The sequence below is a fragment of the Rhincodon typus genome, chromosome 36 (genome assembly GCF_021869965.1).
Source record: "Rhincodon typus isolate 14 chromosome 36, sRhiTyp1.1, whole genome shotgun sequence".
NCBI classification, from domain to species: domain Eukaryota; kingdom Metazoa; phylum Chordata; class Chondrichthyes; order Orectolobiformes; family Rhincodontidae; genus Rhincodon; species Rhincodon typus.
The window spans coordinates 8332824-8357672 of NC_063367.1; the positions used below are offsets into that span (position 1 = coordinate 8332824).

The 24849-nt window shown below is 47.5% G+C and overlaps 1 protein-coding gene across 1 annotated transcript in view; it reads left to right on the forward strand.

Moving 5' to 3' along the window:
- LOC109910698 (talin-2-like) overlaps nucleotides 1-24849 on the forward strand; it is a 383773-nt gene that overhangs the window by 277527 nt on the left and 81397 nt on the right. Inside the window, exons 21-29 of the mRNA XM_048617033.1 lie at nucleotides 768-896; nucleotides 1245-1358; nucleotides 4243-4356; nucleotides 8366-8500; nucleotides 8701-8829; nucleotides 11702-11804; nucleotides 16023-16231; nucleotides 19182-19301; nucleotides 20355-20552. Of these exons, the coding sequence (XP_048472990.1) occupies nucleotides 768-896; nucleotides 1245-1358; nucleotides 4243-4356; nucleotides 8366-8500; nucleotides 8701-8829; nucleotides 11702-11804; nucleotides 16023-16231; nucleotides 19182-19301; nucleotides 20355-20552 (1251 nt within the window). The remainder of the gene's footprint in view (nucleotides 1-767; nucleotides 897-1244; nucleotides 1359-4242; nucleotides 4357-8365; nucleotides 8501-8700; nucleotides 8830-11701; nucleotides 11805-16022; nucleotides 16232-19181; nucleotides 19302-20354; nucleotides 20553-24849) is intronic.

The window sequence follows — 24849 nt, forward strand, 5'->3', positions numbered from 1 at the left end:
GAAGGATATGATTAAGCTGGAGAGGTTTCAGAAGAGATTTACCAGGATGTCGCCGGGAATGGAAGGTTTGAGTTATAAGGAGAGGCTGGATAGGCTGGAACTTTTCTCACTGGAGTGTAAGAGGTTGAGGGGTGGCCTTATAGAGGTTTATAAAATCATGAGGGGTATTGATAAGGTGAATGCCTTTTCCCTAGGGTGGTGGATTTCAAGACTAAGGGGCATATTTTAAGGTGAGAGGAGAAAGATTTAAAAAAAGACACGAGGGGCATTTTTTTTACACAGAGGGGTTGTTTGTGTGTGGAATGAACTTCCAGGGGTAGTGATGGATACGGGTACAGTTAGAATGTTTAAAAGACATTTGGATAATGACATGAATAGGAAAAGATTGGAGGAATATGGGCCAGGGGCAGGCAGGTGGGAGTAGTCTAGTTTGGGATTATGGTCGGCATGGACTGCTTGGACCGAAGGGTCTGTTTCTGTGCTGTATGACTCTGTGACTGTCCTTCAGTGAGGGCAGCACGTATTTAACAAGCTGTTCAAGCAAAATGGCCCAGTACCTGTCCCTGTTCCTAATCGCAGAGCTGAAGTGATCTCCCAATACTTTCCTTCATGTTAGTGTGAGGCAGCTGGGTTACACTAGAGTACACCCAAGGAATAGTTGACGTTGGTCCACTCCATCCCCTGAAGCTAGCCAGCTGTGCCAACGGGGTGAATGTCTCTCGTCCTCTTGGGCTGACCCTCCGTGATCTCATTTCTCTCCTGCACAGGGTGCAGCCGCAAATCCAGAAAACCAGGACCAACAGCAGAAACTGCGGGAAGCAGCGGAAGGCCTGCGAGTCGTCACCAACTCAGCTGCTCAGAACGCCATCAAAAAGAAGCTGATTAATCGGCTTGAGGTAATGCAGCACGTTCCTTTCAGGTAAATTCATAATCCGCTTCCTCCTGGTCCTACAATTGGCACCAGGCAACCAAGTGAAAGAGGGAGAACCACCGAAACCAATCTGTCAGGAAGCCATTACACAAAGGATCAGGCACGTTGCGGTCATCAAACTCAACACAGGCCAGAGGCAGGGTCATCCCAGTCTGTGTGACTCCCAGCCACTCACTCACCAAATCGCCCATGGAACCGATTTTAATACGTCATGTTGAAATTAATTGATCAATCGGCTTTGCAGGGCTCAGTGTAGCGGATGAGAGTCTTTTGTTGTTCAGGATGTGTTTCTGTTTACTCTCTCCTTGAGCAGAATGCAGCCAAACAAGCAGCTGCTGCCGCAACACAAACTATTGCAGCTTCACAGAATGCATCATCGTCCAATAAGAACACGGCCGCCCATCAACAACTGGTCCAAAGCTGTAAGGTAAAGGGTTGAATGGGAAAGTCCCACAGGGGTTTGGTGTGAATCCGTCTCTCTCGGTTATTTCTTCACTGGAATGGGCGTCAGGACGCCTCCCTGTTCAGTTCCAATGAAATGGCACAAAGGAAGCTGAGGAGTGACCTGATCGAGTGTATCCCAGGATGTTGTGGGAGGTTAGGGAGGAAACTGTGCGGCCACTTGCAGAAATATTTGTATCATCTATAACCTCGGGTGAGGTGCTGGATGACTGGAGAGTGGCTCATGTTGTGCCTTTGTTTAAGAAGGGATGTAAGGAGCAGTTTGGGAACCATAGACATGTGAGTCTGACTTTGATGGTGGGTAAGTTGTTGGAGGTGATTCTGAATGATAGGATTTATGTGCATTTGGAGAGGCAGGTACTGGTTATTCAGCATGGCTTTGTGAGAGGGAAATCATGTTTCCATGTTATATGACTTGGGGCAGCACAGTGGCTCAGTGCTTAGCACTGCTGCCTCAAAGCGCCAGGGACCCGGGTTCGATTCCAGTCTTGTGTGACTGTCTGTGTGGAGTTTGCACATTCTCCCTGTGTCTGCGTGGGTTTCCTCCCACAGTCCAAAGATGTGCAGGTTAGGGTGGATTGGCAATGCTAAATTGCACATAGTGTAGGGATGTGTAAGTTAGTTGGGTTAGCCGTGGGAAATGCAGGGTTACGGAGACAGGGTAAGGGTTGGGTCTGGGTGGGATGCTCTTCAGAGGGTTGGCAATGACTTGATGGCCAATGACTTCCACACTGTAGGGTTTCTATGATTATACAATGACCAAACAAGCTGCCCATAGGCTGTTCACCTCCGGCTCAAGCATGAGTGAATGCAATGAGCATCACCCTCTTGTATACAGATCCTGGGCTGAAACTGAAACAGGTGTATTGCACGCTGTTCCTACGAGGTTTCAATTGATGCAAAATATTTTGGCATGTCTCCCTGCTTAAGTGTGCATCGCACACCCAGCGAGAATCCACTTTGAGAGCAGGTACCTAAAGTCATGTGTTCAAAGGATCTCCATTCAGCACCATTAGACAATCAGGACTCTACAAATGTAAATCTGCAGTTTAGCACAAACACCAGTTTCCACCTTTCCTTGCCCAGAAAACAACATCCACTGGGGAAGCATTCAGCTCTTAGGTATTTTCACATCAACCAGTTCAGAGATCTTATTACACACTTAAACTGGAACTGGAACCCTCGGCCTCCTGGCTCAGAGGCAGGGGCACTACCACTGCAGCTCAGGTTACCCCTTGGCATCACATTTAGATATTTTCTAACCACTGCCGGACTTGAAAGATAAGTAGGGAAGTTGTGGAGAGGACATAATAGAGGCTGCAGAAAGATATGGATAGGTTGAGTGAAGAGACCAAGATAAGACCATAAGACATAGGAGCAGAAATTAGGCCATTCGGCCCTCAAGTCTGCTCCGCTATTCAATCATGGCTGATAACCCCATTCTCCCACTTTCACCCCATAACCCTTGATTCTCTTGATAATCAAGAACCTATCTATCTCATTCTTAAGATCAGGCAAATGGTTTAAAATGTGGGAAAATGTGAAATGAACAATAAAAAGGAAATATTTTATTCAAACAGTGTGAGTTTGTAGAACTCTGAGATGGAGAGGGATCTAGGCGTCCTCATGCATGGATCACAAAAGGTTATAGGTGTCCAGGTACGGCATTAGGAAGCCTAATGGAATGTTCGAATTTATCGCAAGGGGAATTATAAAAGTTGGAAGTTATAATTCTGGAAGCTGGTGAGACCACATCTGGAGAATTGAGCACAGTCTTGGTGACCTTAGTTAAAAAAGATGTAAATGCAATGGAAAAGAATTCAGAAAAGGTTTACCAGACATAAACTTGGAATGAGTGGGTTGTCTCTTCAGGAAAGTTGGAAAGACCAGACTTGTACCCACTGAAATTTAGAAGGATAATTTGATGGAAGCATATAACATCCAGAGGGGTCTTGACAGGGTAGAAATGGAGAATCTAGAATGAGGGGTCACTCTTTAAAAATCACGGGTCGCCCATTTAAAGCAGACTTAAGGCGAAACATTTTCTCTCAGAGGGTCACGAGTGTTTGGAACTCTTTTCCCAAAGAGGTGGTGGAAGCAGAGTCCTTGAACAGTTTTAAGGCAGACATAGACTGATTCTTTTTAACCGAACAGGTTAAAGAAGAAACAAAGACAGAAGTTGCTCGAAAAGCTCAGCAGGTCTGGCAGCATCTGCGAAGAGAAATCAGAGTTAACGTTTCGGGGAAGTGACCCTTCCTCAGGTTAAAGGAGGTTGGCAGGGATGCAGATTTGAGGTTCCGATCAGATCAGTGACGATCTTAACGAATTGCTGTGCAGACTCAAAGGGTTAAGTGATCTACTCATGCTGTGTGTTTGGTTGTTCATATGTTGTGAGTTGGATGCTATGGAAATGGAAGTATTTTTCTTTTCATCATCCCTTCCTCATCTGCTCCCTGTTTTTCTCTTCTTTCCTTTTATTTTGAGTTGCTCTTGAAAAGGTAGTGGTAGACCCATGTGCTGTAGGTAGCCCCTTAGGGAGGGAGTTCCAGGATTTTGACCCAGCAACACTGAAGGAACATTGATATATTCCCAAGTCAGGATGGCGAGTGGCTCAGAGGGGAACTTGCATGGGGTGGTGTTCCCCTGCATCTGCTGCCCTTGTCCTTCTAGCTGGAAGTGGAAGGTGCTGTCTGAGGACCCTTGGTGAGTGTTTGCAACCTGTCTTGTAGGTGGTACACACTGCTGCTACTGTATGTTAGTTTTGAAGGTGGTGGTTGGGATAATAAGCAAATGGGCTTATTTTGAGGAAAAGCTCCTCGCATACGGTGTCTCGTATTTTCTTTCTACAGGTTGTTGCTGATTATATTCCTCAGTTGGTGCAAGGTGTGCGAGGGAGCCAGGCTGAGCCTGAGAATCTTAATGCCCAACTCGCCTTGATTATTGCCAGCCAGAACTTCCTTCAGGTATGTCTGTGTCTCTCTCTCTTTTTCTCTCTCTCCCTGCCTCTGTTTCCTTCTCTCTCTCTCTCTCTCTCTCTCTCTCTCTCTCTCTGTCTCTCTCTCTGTCTCTTTTTGAGCAGGACCTTCTCCTTCTGGCAGTGGTGAGCTGAGATCTGGCGAGGGCATCGAATTAGGCAGTGTAGTCGTGGCACCCAAAACCCAAATTGTCAACCTGCACCTGCAGCAATGGAGTTCTGGATTGGAGGGGCAGCGCGGTGGCTCAGTGGTTAGCACTGCTGTCTCACAGTGCCACGGACATGGGTTCAATTCTACCCTTGGGTGACTCTCAGTGTGGAGTTTGCACATTCTCCCCGTGTCTGTGTGGGTTTCCTCCAGGTGCTCCGTTTTCCTCCCACAGTCCAAAGATGTTCAGACTAGGTGGATTGGCCATGCTAAATTGCCCATAGTGTCCAGGGATGTGCAGGTTAGGTGGATTGGTTGTGCTAAATTACCCATAGTGTCCAGGGATGGGTGGGTTAGCCATGGGAAATGCAGGGTTATACGGATAGGGTTGGGGGAATGAGTCTAGTTCGGTGTGGATCCATTTTGCTGAATGGCCTCTATCTGCACTGTAGGGATTCTATGATTCCATTGCCAGTCTTCCCACCTACTGCCAATGGAATGACCAAGTCAGAACCACTTGAAGCTCTCAACCTACTGGGATAAAGTCAGAATTCACACAACACCAAGTTATAGTTCAACAGGTTTATTTGAAATGAACCCAAGATCACGGTTGAGGATGAATATTGAACTTGGTTAGCCGTTTCTGCTCAGCGATTCTGCGTTGTCGTGTATCATCCTTGGAGGACACTTTCCCAAAGATTGGAGCCTGAATGTCCTTGACCGCTGAAGTGTTCCCCAACCAGGAGAGAACGTCCCTGTTTGGTGATTGTTGTGCGGTGTCCATTCATCTGCTGTCGTAGTGTCTGCATGGTTTCTCCAATGTACCCTGCCTCGGGGCATCCCTGCCTACAGTGTATGAGATAGACAACGTTGGCCGAGTCATATGAGTATCTGCCATATACGGGGTGGGTGGTGTCCCCATGTGAGATGGTGGTGTCCATGTCGATGATCTAACATGTCTTGCAGAGGTTGCCGTTGCAGGGTTGTGTGGTGTTGTAGTCGATGTTGTCCTGAAGGCTGGGTAGTTTGCTGCGAATGATAGTCTGTTTAAGGTTTGGCAGTTGTTTGAAGGCGAGAAGTGGAGGTGTAGGGATGATCTTGGCGAGATGCTTGTCGTCATTGATGACATTTTGTAGGCTATGAGGAACGTGGCACAGTCTCTCCGCTCCAGTGAAGCACTGGACGATGGAGGGTACTCTATCCTGTGTCTGTCTTCTGAGGAGGTGCACAACTCTTATACCTATCATGTTATTCTAGTCATTTTGGTTTGTCTCCAGCACCACCTTACTTTTAATTGTTTTGTAATTATCTCTTTGCCTCATTTAATCAGATTTTAAGTCATCCCTTTGCTTGTTATTCAGCTGTTGACACTTACACTGTCTAACACTTTGGATCACCTGCAGAGACTTATTATTTAACAATCCACTGTATGATCATTTGATCTCTCTGCCTATACATTCTGTGTTCTGTGCGCTTCTCTCTCACTTCACCTGACGAATGGGGCTGCACTCTGAAAGCTTGTGATTTCAAGTAAACCTTTTGGACTATAACCTGGTGTCGTATGACTTCTGACCCAGTCCACCCCAGTCCAACACCGGCACCTCTACATCCTGCTGGGATAAATCCAGTTGCATGTGGGATTGTCACCAGTGTTCACAATGGCCTTGCCCCAGGGAGCCCTTGTCTCCTCTCAACCACTCCCCTACCCACACACCACGCCACCCCGCTCCCCCCCCCACCCCCCACCCCCTCCAAACTCCTTTCCTTCAACAACTGAAAGTATGAACCCTCCTCCTGCTGAACAGTGGAATTCTCTGGGAAGTTACATGCTGGAGATAATGAGAGAAGTTTTGGGGATACGGGTTTTTTAAATACCTTTTGTGGGATGTGGATGTCATTGAATTGGCCAGTATTTATTCCCCAATTGCCCTTCAGAAGGTGGTGGTGAGCTTTAGTTTTAAACCATTACAGTTCGTCTGGTGCACAGACAAGAACAGTGCTGTTAGGGAGGGAGCCCAGGATTTTTGATCCAGCGGTACTGAAGTAATGATAAAATAGTTCCAAAGTCACAATGGTACGTGGCTTCGAGAGCAGCTTGCTTGTGTTCCCATCCATCAGCCGCCTTCAGCCTTCTCAATGGTGGAGGTCCCGGCTTGGGAAGGTGCTGTCGACAGAGTGAGGCCATGAAGTGAAAATTGAACGTCGTCTTAGCCTCGCCGGCTGCCCTCTCATTAGGGACAGAGAGGGACGACGAATGGTGGTCAGTTTAACCAAAGGGACACCGCACCTCGGGCGAGGGGAGAGACTGAAAGCCGGGACCTTCACAGTGACCTCAGCAGGAGTGAGAATTGAATCCATGCAGTTGGCTTCACACTGCATCACAAACCAGCTCTCCAACCGACTGAGCTAACCAATCTCTGAGGAGAGCGAATGTCTAATCAGCTAATATCTATGCTTCGAAAACCTTCCCACGTCATGTTGGACCTGGCTGAACAATCCGTTCCGAATCTGGATTTCCCTTCTCCCCCAACCTACAATAAATTCTTCCACGTAATTGTGTTTGACAGCTAGGAAATAAATTAGGCAGCAATCACTGAACACTAATAAAAGGCTTTGTTTTTATGGAGCATTTATCCAGATTTAAATATTTGTATGATGGTGTAGTGTTGGTACCCCATCTGATTTGTTTCGCAGTACAATCTATCTAATTGGGTTGTTAAGCTGATGCTTTGCAAATAAGCTCCATTCTAATTATGTTGTGGAGCAGTACAAGCAAATGGAGGGATAGACATTTTGGAGATTTAAATAAAAGATGTTATGTGGTATCTCTGAAATTCTTAAACCATTTGTGGGCAGTATTCTGAGATTTAGTATCCTTTCCACAGCTCCTGCTGCAAACAAGATGGAAAGTTTAATTTCCAAGTTTGAAAGCTGATATCTTTACGTTTCGTTGGTGGCTCAGTGGCTAGCATTCCAGCCTCTGAGTTAGAACGTTGTGGGTTCAAACCAGATTCCAGAGACTTGAACCAGACTGACATTCTCAGTATAATGCTGAGGGAGTATTGCACTGTCTGAGGGTCAGTACTCAGGGAGCGCGGCATTGTCAGAAGATCAATACTCAGGGAGTGCTGCACTGTCTGAGGGTCAGTACTGAGGGAGCGCCACACTGTCTGAGAGTCTGTACTGAGGGAGCGCGGCACTGTCTGAGGGCCAGTACTGAGGGAGCTCTGCACTGTCTGAGGGTCAGTACTGAGGGAGCTCTGCACTGTCTGAGGGTCAGTATTGAGGGAGTGCCACACTGTCTGAGGGTCAGTATTGAGGGAGCTCCGCACTGTCTGAGGGTCAGTACTGAGGGAGCTCCGCACTGTCGAAGGGTTAGCACTGAGGGAGTGCCACACTGTTGGAAGGTCAGTACTGAAGCAGTTAAGGCCTAATGACACTTGTGGGTGAATTTAATACATCCTTTGGCCTGATTTCGAAGAACAGCAAGAGTAACTTGGCCAGGTCGCTGTCAATACCATCGTTGAGAAACCGGCCAATCTCGACTTCTTCATCGTGGGATCTTGCTGTGCGTTTATTAGAAGCCTTTTTTGTTGTTTAGTCGCAGAAATGAGCGTTCTTCAGAAGTGCTTCGTTTCTTGTTTAAAAAAAAACACTTTGGACATTAGGTGAGTTATGGGGGGATGGGTCTGGGTGGGATGCTCGGAGCGTTGGTGTGGACTTGTTGGGCCAAAGGGCCTGTTTCCACACTGTAGGGGTTCTCTGATTCTATGATGACATCCTGAGGTTGCGAAAGGCGCTATGTAAACACGAGTCTTTCTGCTTAACCTTGTCGTTGTTGTTTCTGCAGCCTGGAAGCAAGATGGTCTCCTCCGCTAAAGCTGCAGTGCCTACAGTCGCTGACCAGGCCGCTGCCATGCAGCTTGGCCAATGCGCCAAGAATCTTGCCACGAGCCTGGCTGAGCTCCGAACGTCTGTACAAAAGGTCAGTAATAGTCACGGTGCTCACCTTTGCCCCCCCCCCCCCCCCCCCACACCCCATCTCCGGGCAGCTCTGACCGAGGCTGCCATCGGGTTTGTTTTCTCTCCGGAGAGGCCCAGCAGTTTGGGCCAAAACAAAAACATCGAGCAAACCGATCTTGAGAGGCGAACCAACGCGGTAATGTCTGACTTTCTCCAATGCAGGCTCATGAGACGTGTGGTCCCATGGAAATTGACTCCGCACTGCAGTCGGTGCAGACTCTGAGGAACGAACTACAGGATGCCAAGATGGCAGCAGCAGATGGACAACTGAAGCCGTTGCCAGGGGAGACGGTAAGATGAGCTCTTTCGCAAATCAATCTTGTCATTTTGAGTGAAGATCACCACCGTTGACCGTTGGAATCTATTTTAAAAATCGAGTTAGTGTGGAGAATTGGGATTGAACGTGGCAGGGACTTTGTTTATTTAATCAGTTCCATTTGACGGGTGGTAAAAGGAGGAGAGTTTCCTGGTTAGTGAGAACTGTGTGATGCCTCGTCCTCCCCACATTCAAAGACTCCACACACAAGTTCTCCTTGTGAGTAAGCATCAACTTCATTCCAAGAGGCAGGAGCATAATTGAGTGCTCCGGTTTCCTCCCACAATCTAACGATGCACAGGCTAGGTAGATGGGCCATGGAAAATGCGGGGTTACAGGGATAGGTAGGGGGATGGATCTGGGTGGGGATGCTCTTTGGAGGGTTGGTGTGGAGTTGTTGGGCTGAATAGCCTGTTTCCACACTGCAGGGATTCTATGTTTTGTACCTCACCCATAGCGCCAATGGGGGTTGGATGTTGTAATTTATTGTTACACATGCTTTGGCAGGTTGATGCTGTTACAAGATTGTTGTCGAAGTTACAACAACGGCATTTATGAACAAGGGAAATGACGAGCCCAGAGCGTCTCCAGGCTTCATGCTTGGGGGATTAGACCAAGGCAGCAACTGGAACTGGTGAATAAAATTGCAACTTTCCAGTTAGCTGCATTTTGGAAAGGCACATCAAGGCAGGACTTATATACTTAGTGGTAAGGTCCTGGGGAGTGTTGCTGAACAAAGAGACCTTGGGCTGCAGGTTCACAGTTCCTTGAAAGTAGAGTCCCAGGTAGACAAGGTAGTGAAGAAGGCGTTTGATATGCTTGCCTTTATTGGTCAGTGCATTGAGTATGGGAGCTGGGAGGTCATGTTGAGGCTGTAACGACATTGGTTCAGCCACTTTTGGAATACTGCGTACAATTCTATCTCCCTCCTATGTGAAACTAGAAAGAGCTCAGAAAACAAAAACAGAAGTTGCTGGAAAAGTTCTGAGGAAGGGTCACTGGACCTGAAATGTTAACTGTGATTTCTCTCCACAGATGCTGCCAGACCTGCTGAGTTTTTCCAGCAATTTCTGTTTTTGTTTCTGATTTTCAGCGTCTGCAGTTTGTTCGATTTTTATATTGGAGGTAGATCAAAGGAGATTCACTAGATTGATTCCAGAAATGAGGGGTTTATCTTATGAAGAGAGATTGAGCAGTTTAGCCCTATACTCTCTGGAGTTTAGAAGAATGTGAGGAAATCTAATTAAGGTACTAAATAAGATGTTAAACGGGATTGGCAGAGTAGATGAAGAAAGGATGTTTCCTTATGTGGGGCGATCTAGGATGAGAGGTCATTGTTTTAGGATAAAGGGTAGTGGATTTAAGTCAGAAATGAGAAATTATTTCTCTCAAAGAGTCATGAAACTGTGGAATTCACTACCCCAGAGTGTGGTGATGCTGGGACATTTAAGAAGGAGAGAGACAGATTTTTTAATTAGCAATGGGTTGAAGGTTTGTGGAGAGTGGGCAGGAAAATAGAGTTGAGGCCGAGATGAGATCAACCATGATCGTATCAAATGATGGAGTAGACTCATGGGGCTGAATGGCCTACTCCTGGTCCTAGTTCTTATGTGCAAACCTGATCACAAAACCAGAAGATATTTATAGTCTGTGTCAGTCACATGACAGAGTACTGTGTTTGCTATTAAACATCAGTAAGGTCTTATTAACTCAATACCACTTGCTCTCAAGAAAGGCCCCCAAAGTCTGAAGAAGGTTAAACTGTGAGATGGCTCCCCCTACCTTTCCCACCTCCATGAATTGAGATCAGTGCACAGTTTCACATGCACCCTATCACTGAATTGAATTCCTCTTGCTTGGTTTTGCGATGATGCCATTGATTTAATTTTGAGCAGCACTGAAATTAAGGTTTACCATTTCCACCGGCATTAGACTTTAACCATGTCAGGTTGACTTCCAGTGTCTCTCCTGTGATGGAACATCTTATTTTACCCATTTACGGAATTTCAGCCAACTGGGTTGATCAGATGGTACGAGACGTGTATAGCAATTGCCTTTAGCCACTGTGACCACCAGGGTCCAGCTGATGTCTCATGGGTCATGACACTTGATGCTATTGATGGTCAGTCCGAGATATCAATTATCCAGAAATGTTTGAGCAGTCTCGGTGTGGTGGAGGTGATTCTGTTCATGAGTATTCACTGAGTTACTCGATCATAGCGAGCAGCTTTGCTTTGTCTGGATCATAGAAGAATCATCATAGGATCCCTACTGTGTGGAAACAGGCCCTTCAGCCCAACAATTCCACACCAACCCTCACAGCGTCCCACATAACCGACCTAATCTACACATCCCTGATCACTACGGAAAATTTAGCATGGCTAATCCACCTAACCTGCACATCTTTACCGGGGCACTCAGAGGAGACCCACACAGACACGGGGAGAATGTGCAAACTCCACACAGACAGTCGCCCAAGGCTGGGATCGAACCTGGGTCCCTGGCACTTGAGACAGATGTGCTAACCACTGTGCCGCCCACCATCAGTGAAACTCCAAAGGTTCAGTTACTGAGTAAGGGCCTAATGGCGTATGAGGCAATTTGTTCAGGAACACTGGCAACGAGAGCAAGCATGAGCCATTTGGCCCATCAAATCTGCCCAGCCATTCATCTTCCTCAATACCTTTTTCCCTCCTTCTCCCCATGTTCTGGGTATCCTTTAACATCTGGAAATCTATCAATTACTGTCGTGAACGTACTCAATGAGCCGCCACAGGCCTTCAGGTAAGGGATTGTAAAGATTCACAGCCCTTTATGTGAAGAATTCTTGTCTTTCTGTTTTTCCAGCTGGAGAAATGTGCACAGGATCTGGGAAGTACGTCCAAGGCTGTTGGCTCTTCAATGGCACAGCTCCTCACCTGTGCAGCTCAAGGCAATGAACATTATACAGGTGGGTGGAGTACGGTGTAAAACACACTGTACAGGTGGGCACAGTTCAGTGTAAACCACACTGTACAGGTGGGTACAGTGCGGTGTAAAACACACTGTACAGGTGGGTGCAGTGCGGTGTAAAACATGCTGTACAGGTGGATGCAGTATGGTGTAAAACACGCTGTACAGGTGGGTACAGTGCAGTGTAAAGCAGGTTTTTGAGGTACAGTTGGTTCTGCTATGATGCAATAGTTGTGTTTCTGCACAACATCGCGCTATAGAAGTAACTGGGCCTATGGGAAAAGCAGGGTTAGGGGCAGACCACCAAAAAATATTACTCAAAATCACTCAAAAGCCTAACACAAAGGAAAGCACAGTTTGAGTAAATGTTTAATTCATATCTAAAAATGAAATAAAAGTAAATTTAACACCTTATTTTGAAAAAATGTCATGATGCCTTGATGGAGGAAGAGGTTTTGAGGTTGCTCTGTTGTTAATGCCCATTCTTTTGGTGCTAACATTGGTCATGTCCAGGACAAAGTCCACGAAACGATCATTTGATGTTGACGCATACTCCTCCACGCACCAGTGGATTGTGTTATAGCCAACAGAAGTTCACATTTTAGAAATAGCGTTCCCCTATTTGTCAGTCATGTTATAACCAATTTGTGTTGCCAGAACACGCGTTATAGCAGAACTGACTGTATACACATGCTGAAGCCTCTACTGCTGATCTCTGAACCTTGACTTCTAAACTGTTATGAAGAAACCAATTGAATTTTCAGTACGAGACCTTGAGAGCTTTACTAGAAACTTTGCAGACTGACGTCGGTATGGTGGCGTGCTTACAATCCTGTTTATCGTCAGGTCATTGCTAAGTGTGATCGGGTAGAGAATAACACTTGACTACCTCTGATGTCCATGCACAAGCTGCAGTTTCTCGGAATTATAGTTTGTACTGAAGGATGTTAACTGCTGTGCTGACTGTGCTGAGATTAGTCTCCATGGTAACAATGGAATGGCTCTCACTGAGCTAGGGCATCTTGCCGTGCGATGCATAACGTTTTTTTTTAAAAGAGTCCAATTTCTATCCACTACCTGCAAGAGGGAGACGCTGACAGTTTAAATTGTTCCCTTTCTGTGTTGGCGTGCTGCATTGGCATGTTATTTATCAATCATCAGGTTATCAATCATCAAGCATATTTGTGTTCATACCATTTTTGATATTGCCATTGCCTCCCTGAAGATGATGGCCTAGTGGTATTATTGCTTGACTGTTAATTCAGCTAATGTTCTGGGGACCTGGGTTTGAATCCCACCACAGCAGATGGTGGAATTTGAATTCGATAAATATCTGGAATTAAGAGTCTAATGATGAAACTGCTGTCGATTGTTGGAAAAAACCCACCTAATTGCCTAATGACCTTTAGGGAAGGAAATCTGTCGTCCTGACCCAGTCTGCCCTATGTGTGAGTCCAAATGCACAGCAATTTGGTTATGTCTAAACTACCCTCTGGGCTATTAAGGATGGACAATAAATGGTGGTCTAGGCAGTAATGACCATATCCCATGAATGAATGAAAAACAGAGTGTAAGGAGTAATAAATGTGCATATCCAGTGTGCTCTTTATGAATGAGGAAGTGAAGGACAGGATCCTGAAGCGAATGATGGAGTAGAGTAAATCAAACAACAAGTTCTACAACCTTTTTGAACTGAGAATGGTGGTGGACCCATTGTAGCTTTTCATAGAATCCCTACAGTGTGGAAGCAGGCTGTTGCATTTCTCATGCCCAATCCACCTAGCGTGCAAATCTCTGGACTGTGGGAGGAAATTGGAGCACCTGGGGGAACCCCACACAGACACAGGGAGAATGTGCAAACTCCACACAGACAGTCACCCGAGGGTGGAATCGAACCCGGGTCCCTGGCACTGTGGGGTAATAGGGCTAACCACTGAGCCAGCCTGTTGCCCTTCTCTGAATCAGGGCAGGTGTGGCCCTACAGTACACCACAGAATTTCATTTAAAAAATGTCCAAAGCATCAAATCGATTGTTTAAATCAATAATTAATAGAGCTGACCTATTTAAAAAGAAGAGGCAGAGCTAATTAATGAAACATGTTTTTGCTTTTCTGATTTAAGCAGCGGAGCTAGGGAAGGTGAAAGGTTATGCCCTAGGCCCTGATCCGAAGGGAAACAGGTGGGGACGGAGGCCAGGCTAAGGAGCTGTGTTTAATTAACACTGACCTTATGGTTGCCTCTGGTGATGAACTCTCTGAGCTGAGAGATAGCAAGAACTGCAGATGCTGCAGTCAGAGATAACGCAGTGTGGAACTGGAGGGACACAGCAAGCCAGGCAGCATCAGAGGAGCAGGAAAGTTGACGTTTCGGGTCAGGACCCTTCTACCTGTTCCTCTGATTCCTGTTGATCCTGCATTCTCTGATGGCCACCCTGGCTATTTGATGGGGAGCTGGTGAATTATTCTCACTGTCCTTGTAAATTTCTGTCAAACAATCTTTAACATGTGTGACGTAATAATTATAATGTTTATATTGTTCTTGAAGTTTATTATTACTGATTGCAGAACTTACTCTGGCTAGACTTGCTGCTTCCTTTCCTACGTTACAAAAGAATACTTTAAATATAGAGTCAGAGTCTCTCTCTCAGGGAGCAGAGTCTTTCCAAGTTGGAGTCCAGTCATTTTTTTACTGAGTTCATTATTTTTGTGGCTTGATTTAATGCTTCCTGATCTAATTCATTTTTTTGTCAGGACTTTTTGAAATCAGAAAGCAAAACATGACAAGTGATCAACAATAAAACTGAATTAATGCCTCAATTGTATGAACCATAACAGAAGCAGAAAGTGTTTCCGGTGGGAAATAATGTAGTGATAAATCTAGCACAGGCTGCTAGGGGTTTTGTTACATCCGGTGTTCCTGTGATCTACAGCTCTGATGGATTATTTTAAATTCCCTCTGCACCTGTGCTACGTCAAACAAAGTTTAAGATCGTGTTGATGGAATCATAGAATCCTTGCAGTGTAGAAAGAGGCCACTCGGCCCATCGAGTCAGCACCAGCCCACCGTAGAGCATTCCACCCTGACCCAACCCCTGTTACCCCACATTCCCCATGTCTAACCCAAAAAGCCTGCACATCCCTAGGCCCTACGGGGCAATTTAGCATGGCCAATCCACCCTAACCTGCACATCTTTGGACTGTGAGAGGACACAGGGAGAATGTGCAAACTCCACCCAGTCACCCAAGTATCACATTGAAACGTGTAGGATTCTTAAGGGGCTTGACAGGGTAAATGCTGAAATGAAAAGAGATAAATGGGGTGGCACGGTGGCTCAGTGGCTCAGTGGTTAGAGCTGCTGCCTCACAGCACCAGGGACCTGTGTTCAATTCCACCCTCAGCTGACTGCCTGTGTGGAATTTGCACATTCTCCCCATGTCTGTGTGGGTTTTCTCTGGGTGCTCCGGTTTCCTCCCACAGTCCAAAGATGTGCAGGTTAGGTGGATGGGCCATGCTAAATTGCCCTGTAGTGCTCAGGGATGTATAGATTCGGTGGGTTATAGGGGGATGAGTCTAGGATGCCCCAAGGGTCAGTGTGAGCTTATTGGGCCAAAGGGCCTGTCCCCACACTGTAGTGATTCTATACATAAAAGAAAATTTTCCCCACATGGGAGAGTCTGGGACCAGAGGGCACAGTCTCAGAACGAAGGGGTGCCAATTTAAGTCCAAGATCAGGAGAATTTCTTCTCTTAGAGGGTTTGGAACTCCTTGCCACTGAGAGCTTTTGGGGGCAGAGTCCTTGTATATGTTTAAGGCTGTGATAGATAGATTCTTGATCAGTCAGGGAATCAAGGGTTAGGGGGAAAGGGAAATGTCAGATCAGCCCTAATCGTACTAAATCGTACTGATGCAGGACATCAGTGAACCACATGAGTTTACACAACAATCAAGAACAGTTTCACAGTCACCGTTGAACTCTTAATTCCAGATTTTTATTAGATACAAATTCCATTATCTGCTGTGACAGGATTCGAATCCATAACATTACCCAACTCTCCAGACTAATAGATTAGCAATAATACCACTAGGCCATTGTCTAGACCTAGTTAACCACAGTGAGGCAGGAGACCATTTGGTGTTTGATATTCTTGTTTCTTTTCCCTTGGTTCTGTTATTGTGCCAAAGCGGTTCAGTCAGATCTTCTTGATTGTGCTGTCAGGTATCGCTGCACGGGAAACAGCACAAGCTCTCAAGACACTGGCATCAGCTGCTCGTGGTGTGGCAGCTTCGACTGAGAACTCTCCGGCTCAGAGCTCCATGTTGGACACGGCCCGGGATGTGATGGACGGATCTGCCCTGCTGATCCAGGAAGCCAAGCACACGCTGGCTTCACCCGGAGATGCTGAGAGCCAGCAGAGGCTGGCACAGGTCAGTCAGATCAAGCACGTTCCTCCGATTGTGAAGGGGACCCCTGTCTGCTTGTACTAAGGCCTGATGCTGACTAAAAGCCATGGTGTCAGCAGTGGCTCAGTGGGCAGCTCTCACCTCCTGAGGTCTCGAGGTTGTGTGTTCAAGTCCCACTCCAGAGGCTTGAAGACGACTCCAAGCTGACCTTCCCAGCCCCAGACCAGGGGCGATGTGGCATTGCCTGAAATGCTGTCTTTTGGTTGAGATGCTGTGCTGAGGCCCCATCTAACCTCACAGTTGAATGCGTGGCACGGTGACTGAGTGGTTAGCGCTGCTGCCTCACAGCGCCAGGGACCTGGATTTGATTCCACCCTTGGGCAACTGTCTGTGTGGAGTCTGCACATTCTCCCCATGTTTGCGTGGGTTCCCTCCGGGTGCTCCGGTTTTCTCCCACAGTCCAAAGATGTGCAGGTTAGGTGGATTGTCCATCCTAAATTGCTCCATAGTGTCCGGGAATGTGCAGGGAACGTGGATTAGCCATAATAAAAACCCCATGCAGCGTGGTGGAGATGGGGTGGGGGCTGGGTGGAATGCTATTCAGAGTATTGAGACAGATTTGATGGGCCAAATGGCCTCTTTCTGCACTGTAGGGACTCCATAATTCTAAAAGATCCTCTGGCACTATTTCAAAGAATTGGTATTAAAGCACTTTTGGGCATTCTGAAGAGTGAAAGGTGCTCTATAATTTTAAGTCTTTCTTTCCGAAACAATCTGAAAGGTTTGGGTGGAAGGGCAATGAAGATTCCACTGAATGAATTGGATTAAAATTGCCCCTTTTTATATTTGGAGGTGATTTATCTTCAGCCCCAGTTTTCTTTATCCCAGGATGGTAGGATCGTTCTCAGGACTGCACATGACATCATCAGCTCTGGTCAGAGTAAGGTAAATATTGTAAGGACCTCCTTAAACAGGAATATAAAAGCAAAATACAGTGTACAGCAGAAATCTGAAATAGAAGCAGACAGTGCCAGAAGTACTGAGTTGGATTCACCTTGTAACCTAGTTGGCTACAAGAGCAGGTGGGAAGATAGGAGTACATTAACCCCCCAAAGCCTGTTACCATCTACAAGGCACAAGTCAGGAGTGTGATGGAATACTCCCCACTTGTCTGGATGAGTGCAGCTCCAACAAAACTCCAGAAGCTTGACACCATCCAGGAGAAAGCAGCTCCCTCGATTGGCACTACATCCACGAGCATCCACTCCCTCCACCACTGATGCTCAGTAGCAGCAGTGCGTACTATCGACAAGATGCACTGCAGAAATTCACCGAAGATCCTCAGACAGCACCATGACTGCTTCCATCTAGAAGGACAACAGCTGTTGATACATGGGAACACCACCACCTTCAAGTTCCCCTCCAACCCACTCAACATCCTGACTTGGAAATTAATAGCCGTTCCTTCACTGTTGCTGGGTCAGAATCCTGGAATTCCGTCCCTGAGGGCATTGTGGGTCAACCCACAGCAAGAGGACTGCAGCTGTTCAAGAAGACAGCTCACCACCACCTTCTCAGGGGCAACTAGGGATGGGCAATAAACGCCAGCCCAGCCAACTGTGCCCACATCCCCCAAATGAATAAATGAAGTACTCAGCAGTTTGGTAGCATCTCCAGAGAGAGAGAGAGAGAGACACACCAGAGTTAATGTCTCAGGGCGAGCGAGTTTTCATCCGACCTGTATATGTGAGGACTTTGTACAAACATACCAATCAACAGTAAGCCATTCAGCCCATTGAGCCTGCTCTGTAATTCGATAAGATCCCGATTGGTCTGCCTGAGTTCAGAATTCCACATTCCCATCTGTCCCTAGTAATCTTCGATTTCTCCCTAGCCTTACAGACATCTACCGCTTTAAAAATATTTAATGACCCCACCTCCACCGTCAACTGAGGCAGAGAATTCCAAAATCACACAATCCTCTCAAAGAAAAAGAATTCTCGTCTTGAAAAGGCTGCCCATAATTTTAAGAGAGTGCCCCCCTAGTCGTGGGCTCACCCACTCGGGATAACCTCCCGTCCACCTTATCAAGACTGCTCAGGATTTCCTGTGCTGTATCTTAAGAAAGGATCTGAGTAGATTTACTCACTTTCTTACTCCAGGCCATATTTACCATCCATTGACATAAAACTGATATGTTCAGTCTCCCTAATGCGAGTGAGCGGACACTGTGTGTAACTGATCCTGTTACAGTACAACACAATGTTAGCATAACATGCTCCAAGGCACAGCTTGACTCAACGTGGGTAAAGAAAAGCCTGCCCCTCTCACCCTGTATCTGTGATTCTCTCCAGTCTATTCAGACACTTATTATTCCTGATATCAAGGAAAGAACCCTACATTCTATCTCCTGCACTCGAAATAATTCAGAATATTTCCCTAAACTCACTGATCTCTAATTGAGAAATGTGTTTAGACAACCCTACAATCCTTTGAGATCTCTGCGCTCCTCTAATTCTGGCCCCTTGACCATCCCTGCTCAATCATTGGTGGCCCTGAGTTTAGCCACCCAATCCCCAAGCTCTAGAAATCCCTCCCCTTAACCCCCCCACCTCGCCTTTCGACCTCTGTCTCTTTCTTTGATCTTCACTTGTTATCATTAAAGTTTCTCGCTGCTTTCCCAAATGCCCGGTTTAGTGTTTAGTTCGCCTTATGATCGCTGCTGTCAGTGTTTCGCCGCATTAAAGGTGCTATATAAATTCAAGTTGTTCATGCTTCTTCACCACTTGATGTCAAGTGGCACTGTCACCTCTCACTGTGCTGTCAGTTGGAATCTTGAATTTCTACTCAGAGGGTCATCTCCTGAACATTGACCGCTGTCCTCAATATGCTTTTGAATTGAACTCTGATTGAGGCAGTCAGTGTGTCGAACAATTCCAATTGTGTGTCAGTGTTGTTCCTTCCTTTTCTAAAGGTGGCTAAGTCGGTCTCACACTCGCTGAACAACTGTGTGAACTGTTTGCCAGGGCAGAAGGATGTGGACATGGCACTTAAGAGCATTGGAGAATCCAGCAAAAAGCTGCTGGTCGACTCGGTAAGCTTTGATTGCTTTTCTCTTTGTTTGAAAACTATCCAAGCCACAGTCAAAGACTTGGAGATGATCCTGATGGCTGTGTCAGAGCCTTTCACTCAATCCCCATCCATAAAGTCCACCTCCTCCTCCAGAACTGTCTTATCCTGAATCATGTACCGAGTGAGCACGGGACGTGTAAGGATAGCATTGCTGAACAAGTATCATATGTTTCACACACAGGGTCATGTGTGAAAAGAAGACCCAAATAAGATTAATTTTAAACTTATTACACCTCCCTCGCTGCTGTACAGCTGATAAGTCATAGCCTCATTAAAATAATGAAAAATTTCCCATTGTTTGTCATGGATTTCCTGATTTGCTCCTACCCATTGGTCAGTAACCATATTTATTAACTCTCACCTCATGCATTAACAAGACTTACCCAGGTCTGACACTGCAATGCGAACCCAGTGGATACCCAATTCAGCAGGTTCCCATTCCTTGTACAGTTGCTTTCCAACAGTGTTTGCCCGTTACTCTGTGGGACTAATTCAGTCTCACACTGTCTGTGAATGTGATGTAGCCTAATCTGATTTACACCTTTGGCGATTACAAAACAAACTGCAGTGTTTCTGATGTTAAAACATTGCTGAATCCTTACTGAGATGTAAGGATGAGCGATTGGAGCTTCCTTTAGAGAGAGAGAGAGAGAGTGCGTGCGTGCGTGTGTGTGTGAGAGAGATTATATCTGCAAGTGTGTATGTGTGCAAGAGTGTGTCCGTATGCACATGTGTGTGCCTTACTGTGTATATCTCATTATTTCTGGGTGTCTCTCATGTGAATGTGTGTCTGGGTGTGTGCATGCCTGGCTGAGTGTATGTCAGTGTGTCTCTGTGTGTGTGTATGTGTCTTCAAACATGTGTGTTCGCACATGAGTGCGCTTGTGTCTGTGTGTATCTCTCTGAATGCGTGTGAACTTCACGTGCTGAGGTTTATAAATACCCAGATGGGAATCGATGAGACTGTCTCTCTATGTTTTCTTATTAATCTCTTTCTCTTTTGCTCCTGCTGCAGTTGCCACCGAGCACCAAGAGTTTTCAGGAGGCGCAGAGCGAGTTGAATCAAGCTGCTGCGGGTCTGAATCAGTCAGCGGGGGAGGTGGTCCATGCCTCCCGAGGGACTAGCAGGCAATTGGCTGCTGCGTCCGGCAAATTCAGCGAAGATTTTGACGAGTTTCTGGATGCAGGCATCGAAATGGCTGGACAAGCTCAGGTAAGGTGTGTGGCCTAGCGGTTAATCCAGAGGGCGTGAGTTCAAATCCGAGTGAGAGATACCAACGTGTAGAGCTGGATGAACACAGCAGGCCAAGCAGCATCAGAGGAGCAGGAAGGCTGACGTTTCGGGCCTAGACCCTTCTTCAGAAATGGGGGAGGGGAAAGGGATTCTGAAATAAATAGGGAGAGAGGGGGAGGCAGATAGAAGATGGATAGAGGAGAAGATAGGTGGAGAGGAGACAGACAGGTCAAAGAGGCAGGGATGGAGCCTGTAAAGGTGAGTGTAGGTGGGGGTTTAGGGAGGAGATAGGTCAGTCGAGGGAGGACGGACAGGTCAAGGGGGCGGGATGAGGTTAGTAGGTAGGAGATGGGGGTGGGGCTTGAGGTGGGAGGAGGGGATAGGTGGGAGGAAGGACAGATTAGGGAGGCGGGTACAAGCTGGGCTGGTTTTGGGATGTGGTAAGGGGAGGGGAGATTTTGAAGCTTGTAAGTCCACATTGATACCATTGGGCTGCAGGGTTCCCAAGCGAAATATGAGGTACTGTTCCTGCAACCTTCGGGTAGCATCGTTGTGGCACTGCAGGAGGCCCAGGATGGACATGTCGTCTGAGGAATGGGAGGGGGAGTTGAAATGGTTCATGACTGGGAGATTACCGCTCACGCTTGGACGTTGAACAGTTTTTCCGCTGTCTTCGCCTCCGCGCTTACTTCTTTAATCGTGAGCCTAACCCCCCTTCTACTGACCCCTTCTCCTGCCTCCAACACACCCCCTCCTCCTGGACACCACTCCAAGGCCTCCTACCCTCCCTCAACCTCTTTATCTCCAACTGCCGTCGTGACATCAATCACCTCAACCTCTCCACCCCTCTCACCCACTCCAACCTCTCCCCCACAGAACGTGCAGCCTTCCGCTCCCTCCGCTCCAATCCCAACCTCACAATAAAACCAGCGGACAAGGGAGGCGCAGTTGTAGTATGGCGCACTGACCTCTAAATCGCCGAGGCCAGGCGCCAACTCTCCGACACTTCCTCCTACCACCCCCTTAATCATGACCCCACTCCCGACCACCAAACCATCGTCTCCCAAACCATCCACAACCTCATCACCTCAGGTGACTTCCCACCCACAGCCTCCAACCTCATCATTCCCCAACCCCGCACCACCCGTTTCTATCTCCTTCCCAAAATCCACAAACCTGACTGCACTGGTCGATCCATTGTCTCCGCCTGCTCCTGCCCCACCGAACTTATCTCCACCTATCTCGACTCCATGTTCTCCCCCTTGTCCAGGAACTCCCTACCTACGTCCGTGACACCACCCACGCCCTCCACCTCCTCCAGAACTTCCAATTCCCTGGTCCCCAACGCGTCATCTTTACCATGGACGTCCAGTCCCTATACACCTGCATTCCCCATACAGATGGCCTGAAGGCCCTCCGCTTCTTCCTGTCTCGCAGGCCCGACCAGTCTCCCTCCACTGACACCCTCATCTGCTTAGCCGAACTCGTCCTCACCCTCAACAAAATCTCTTTCAATTCCTCCCACTTCCTATAGACAAAGGAGGTGGCCATGGGTACCCACATGGGCCCAAGCTATGCCTACCTCTTTGTAGGTTACGTGGAACAATCCCTCTTCCGTAGCTACACTGGCCCTAAACCCCACCTCTTCCTCCGTTACATCGATGACTGTATCGGCGCCGCCTCATGCTCCCACGAGGAGCTCGAGCAGTTCATCCACTTCACCAATGCCTTCCACCCCAACCTTAAGTTCACCTGGACCATCTCTGATACCTCTCTCTCCTTCCTGGACCTCTCTGTTTACATTTCTGGCCACCACCTAGAAACTGATATCCATTTCAAGCCCACCATCTCCCACAGCTTCCTAGAATACACCTCCTCTCACCCACCTTCCTGCAAAAATGCCATCCCTTGTTCCCAATTCCTTCGCCTCCGCCGCATCTGCTCCCAGGATGAGGCATTCCACTCCCGTACATCTCAGATGTCCTCGTTTTTCAAGGACCGCAACTTTCCCCCCTCAGTGGTCGAGAATGCCCTCAACCGTGTCTCCCCCATTTCCCACAACTCATCCCTCACACCCTCTCCCTGCAATAACAACCAAAACAGAATCCCCCTCGTCCTCACGTACCACCCCACCAACCTCCGGATCCAACGCATCATCCTCCGACACTTCCGCCATTTGCAATCCGACCCCACCACCAAAGACATTTTTCCCTCCCCACCCTTATCTGCTTTCCGGAGGGACCACTCTCTCCGGGACTCCCTTGTCCGCTCCACACTCCCCTCCAGCCCCACCTCACCCGGCACTTTTCCCTGCAACCGCAGGAAGTGCTACACCTGCCCCCACACCTCCTCCCTCACCCCCATCCCAGGCCCCAAGAAGACTTTCCACATCAAGCAGAAGTTCACCTGCACATCTGCTAATGTGGTATACTGTATCCGCTGTACCCGTTGTGGCCTCCTCTACATCGGGGAAACCGAGCGGAGGCTTGGGGACTGCTTTGCAGAACACCTACGCTCGGTTCGCACTAAACAACTGCACCTCCCAGTCGCGAACCATTTCAACTCCCCCTCCCACTCCTTGGACGACATGTCCATCCTGGGCCTCCTGCAGTGCCGCAACGATGCTACCCGAAGGTTGCAGGAACAGCACCTCATATTCTGCTTGGGAACCCTGCAGCCCAATGGTATCAATGTGGACTTCACAAGCTTCAAAATCTCCCCTCCCCCTGCTGCATCCCAAAACCAGCCCAGCTCGTCCCCGTCTCCCTAACCTGTCCTTCCTCCCACCTATCCCCTCCTCCCACCTCAAGCCCCACCCCCATCTCCTACCTACTAACCTCATCCCGCCCCCTTGACCTGTCCGTCCTCCCTCGACTGACCTATCTCCTCCCTAACTCCCCACCCACTTTACTGGCTCCATCCCCGCCTCTTTGACCTGTCTGTCTCCTCTCCACCTATCTTCTCCTCTATCCATCTTCTATCTGCCTCCCCCTCTCTCCCTTTATATTTCAGAACCCCCTTCCCGTCCCCCATTTCTGAAGAAGGGTCTCGGTCCGAAACATCAGCTTTCCTGCTCCTCTGATGCTGCTTGGACTGCTGTGTTCATCCAGCTCTAAACCTTGTTATCTCAGATTCTCCAGCACCTGCAGTTCCTACTATCTCTGAAACAAATCCGAGCGAGGCGGGTTGGAAAATTGGCTTAAAATCTGGCTTCTTTCACTAAAAATTACCTTTTGTCGTAAAAATCCAATGAAATGTTCTTTAGTGATAGTAAACTGCCCTTATCCAGACTCCTAACTGAGTGTGTTAACAGTCAAACCACCAAATGGAACAAAAACAAATTTGCTGGAAAAGCTCAGTAGGTCTGGCAGCAACGGTGAAGGAAAAAACAGAGTTAACGTTTCGGGTCCGGTGACCCTTCCTCAGATCCGGACCCGAAATGTTAACTCTGTTTTTTCCTTCACCGATGCTGCCAGACCTACTGAGCTTTTCCAGCAACTTTGTTTTTGTCCCTGATTTACAGCATCCGCAGTTTTTATTAACCACCAAATGGAGTTCAGCCTAAATACCCTGAGGCATTTTTCTAGAAGTGTCTATGTTTTTCTGGCCTTCATTAAAAGGTGGGGGTGGCAGGGGGAAGTCCCCTTTCTGAGGTTGTGGGGGGGACACACATTTAAAAGTGACAACATTGACAGGAATTTCTGAGCCTCTGTGATTCCACTCCACACAGTGCGCTGTTTAATATTGGAATTGTCGTGCCGATGATGGTCATAAAGTGGTTCTCCTTTAGTTTCAGTGTGGAGCAGAATGCCAGACGCAGCAATCCTCTCCATCACCATGACATCGACCTCTCAGGGAACCGTCTCCCAAAGAGATAATAGAATGCTCCCCATTTCCCAATCCGAGAGCCTCCTTGGTTTGTGTTGAATTGCAGACAGTTCAAAGGTACAGGGGGGTGTTTGTGTCAGCTGCAGAATTGAACCCTTGCCTGGAGTCACGAGGATCACATGCTAATCAACTCTTCCCCCGTCAGTTGTTTAAAATTGAGTGAAAGATTGTGATGTTTGGAGTTCATGTTGAAGAAAAACCTGTCTTCCTGTTGCCCCCGTTGAGTCATAGAATCATAGAGGTGTGCAGCACAGAACAAGCCCCTTCAGCCCATCGATTCTGCATTGGTCAAAAACAACCACCTCACTATTCTGAGATAACAAGGTATAGAGCTGGATGAACACAGCAGGCCAAGCAGCATCAGAGGAGCAGGAAAGCTGACATTTCG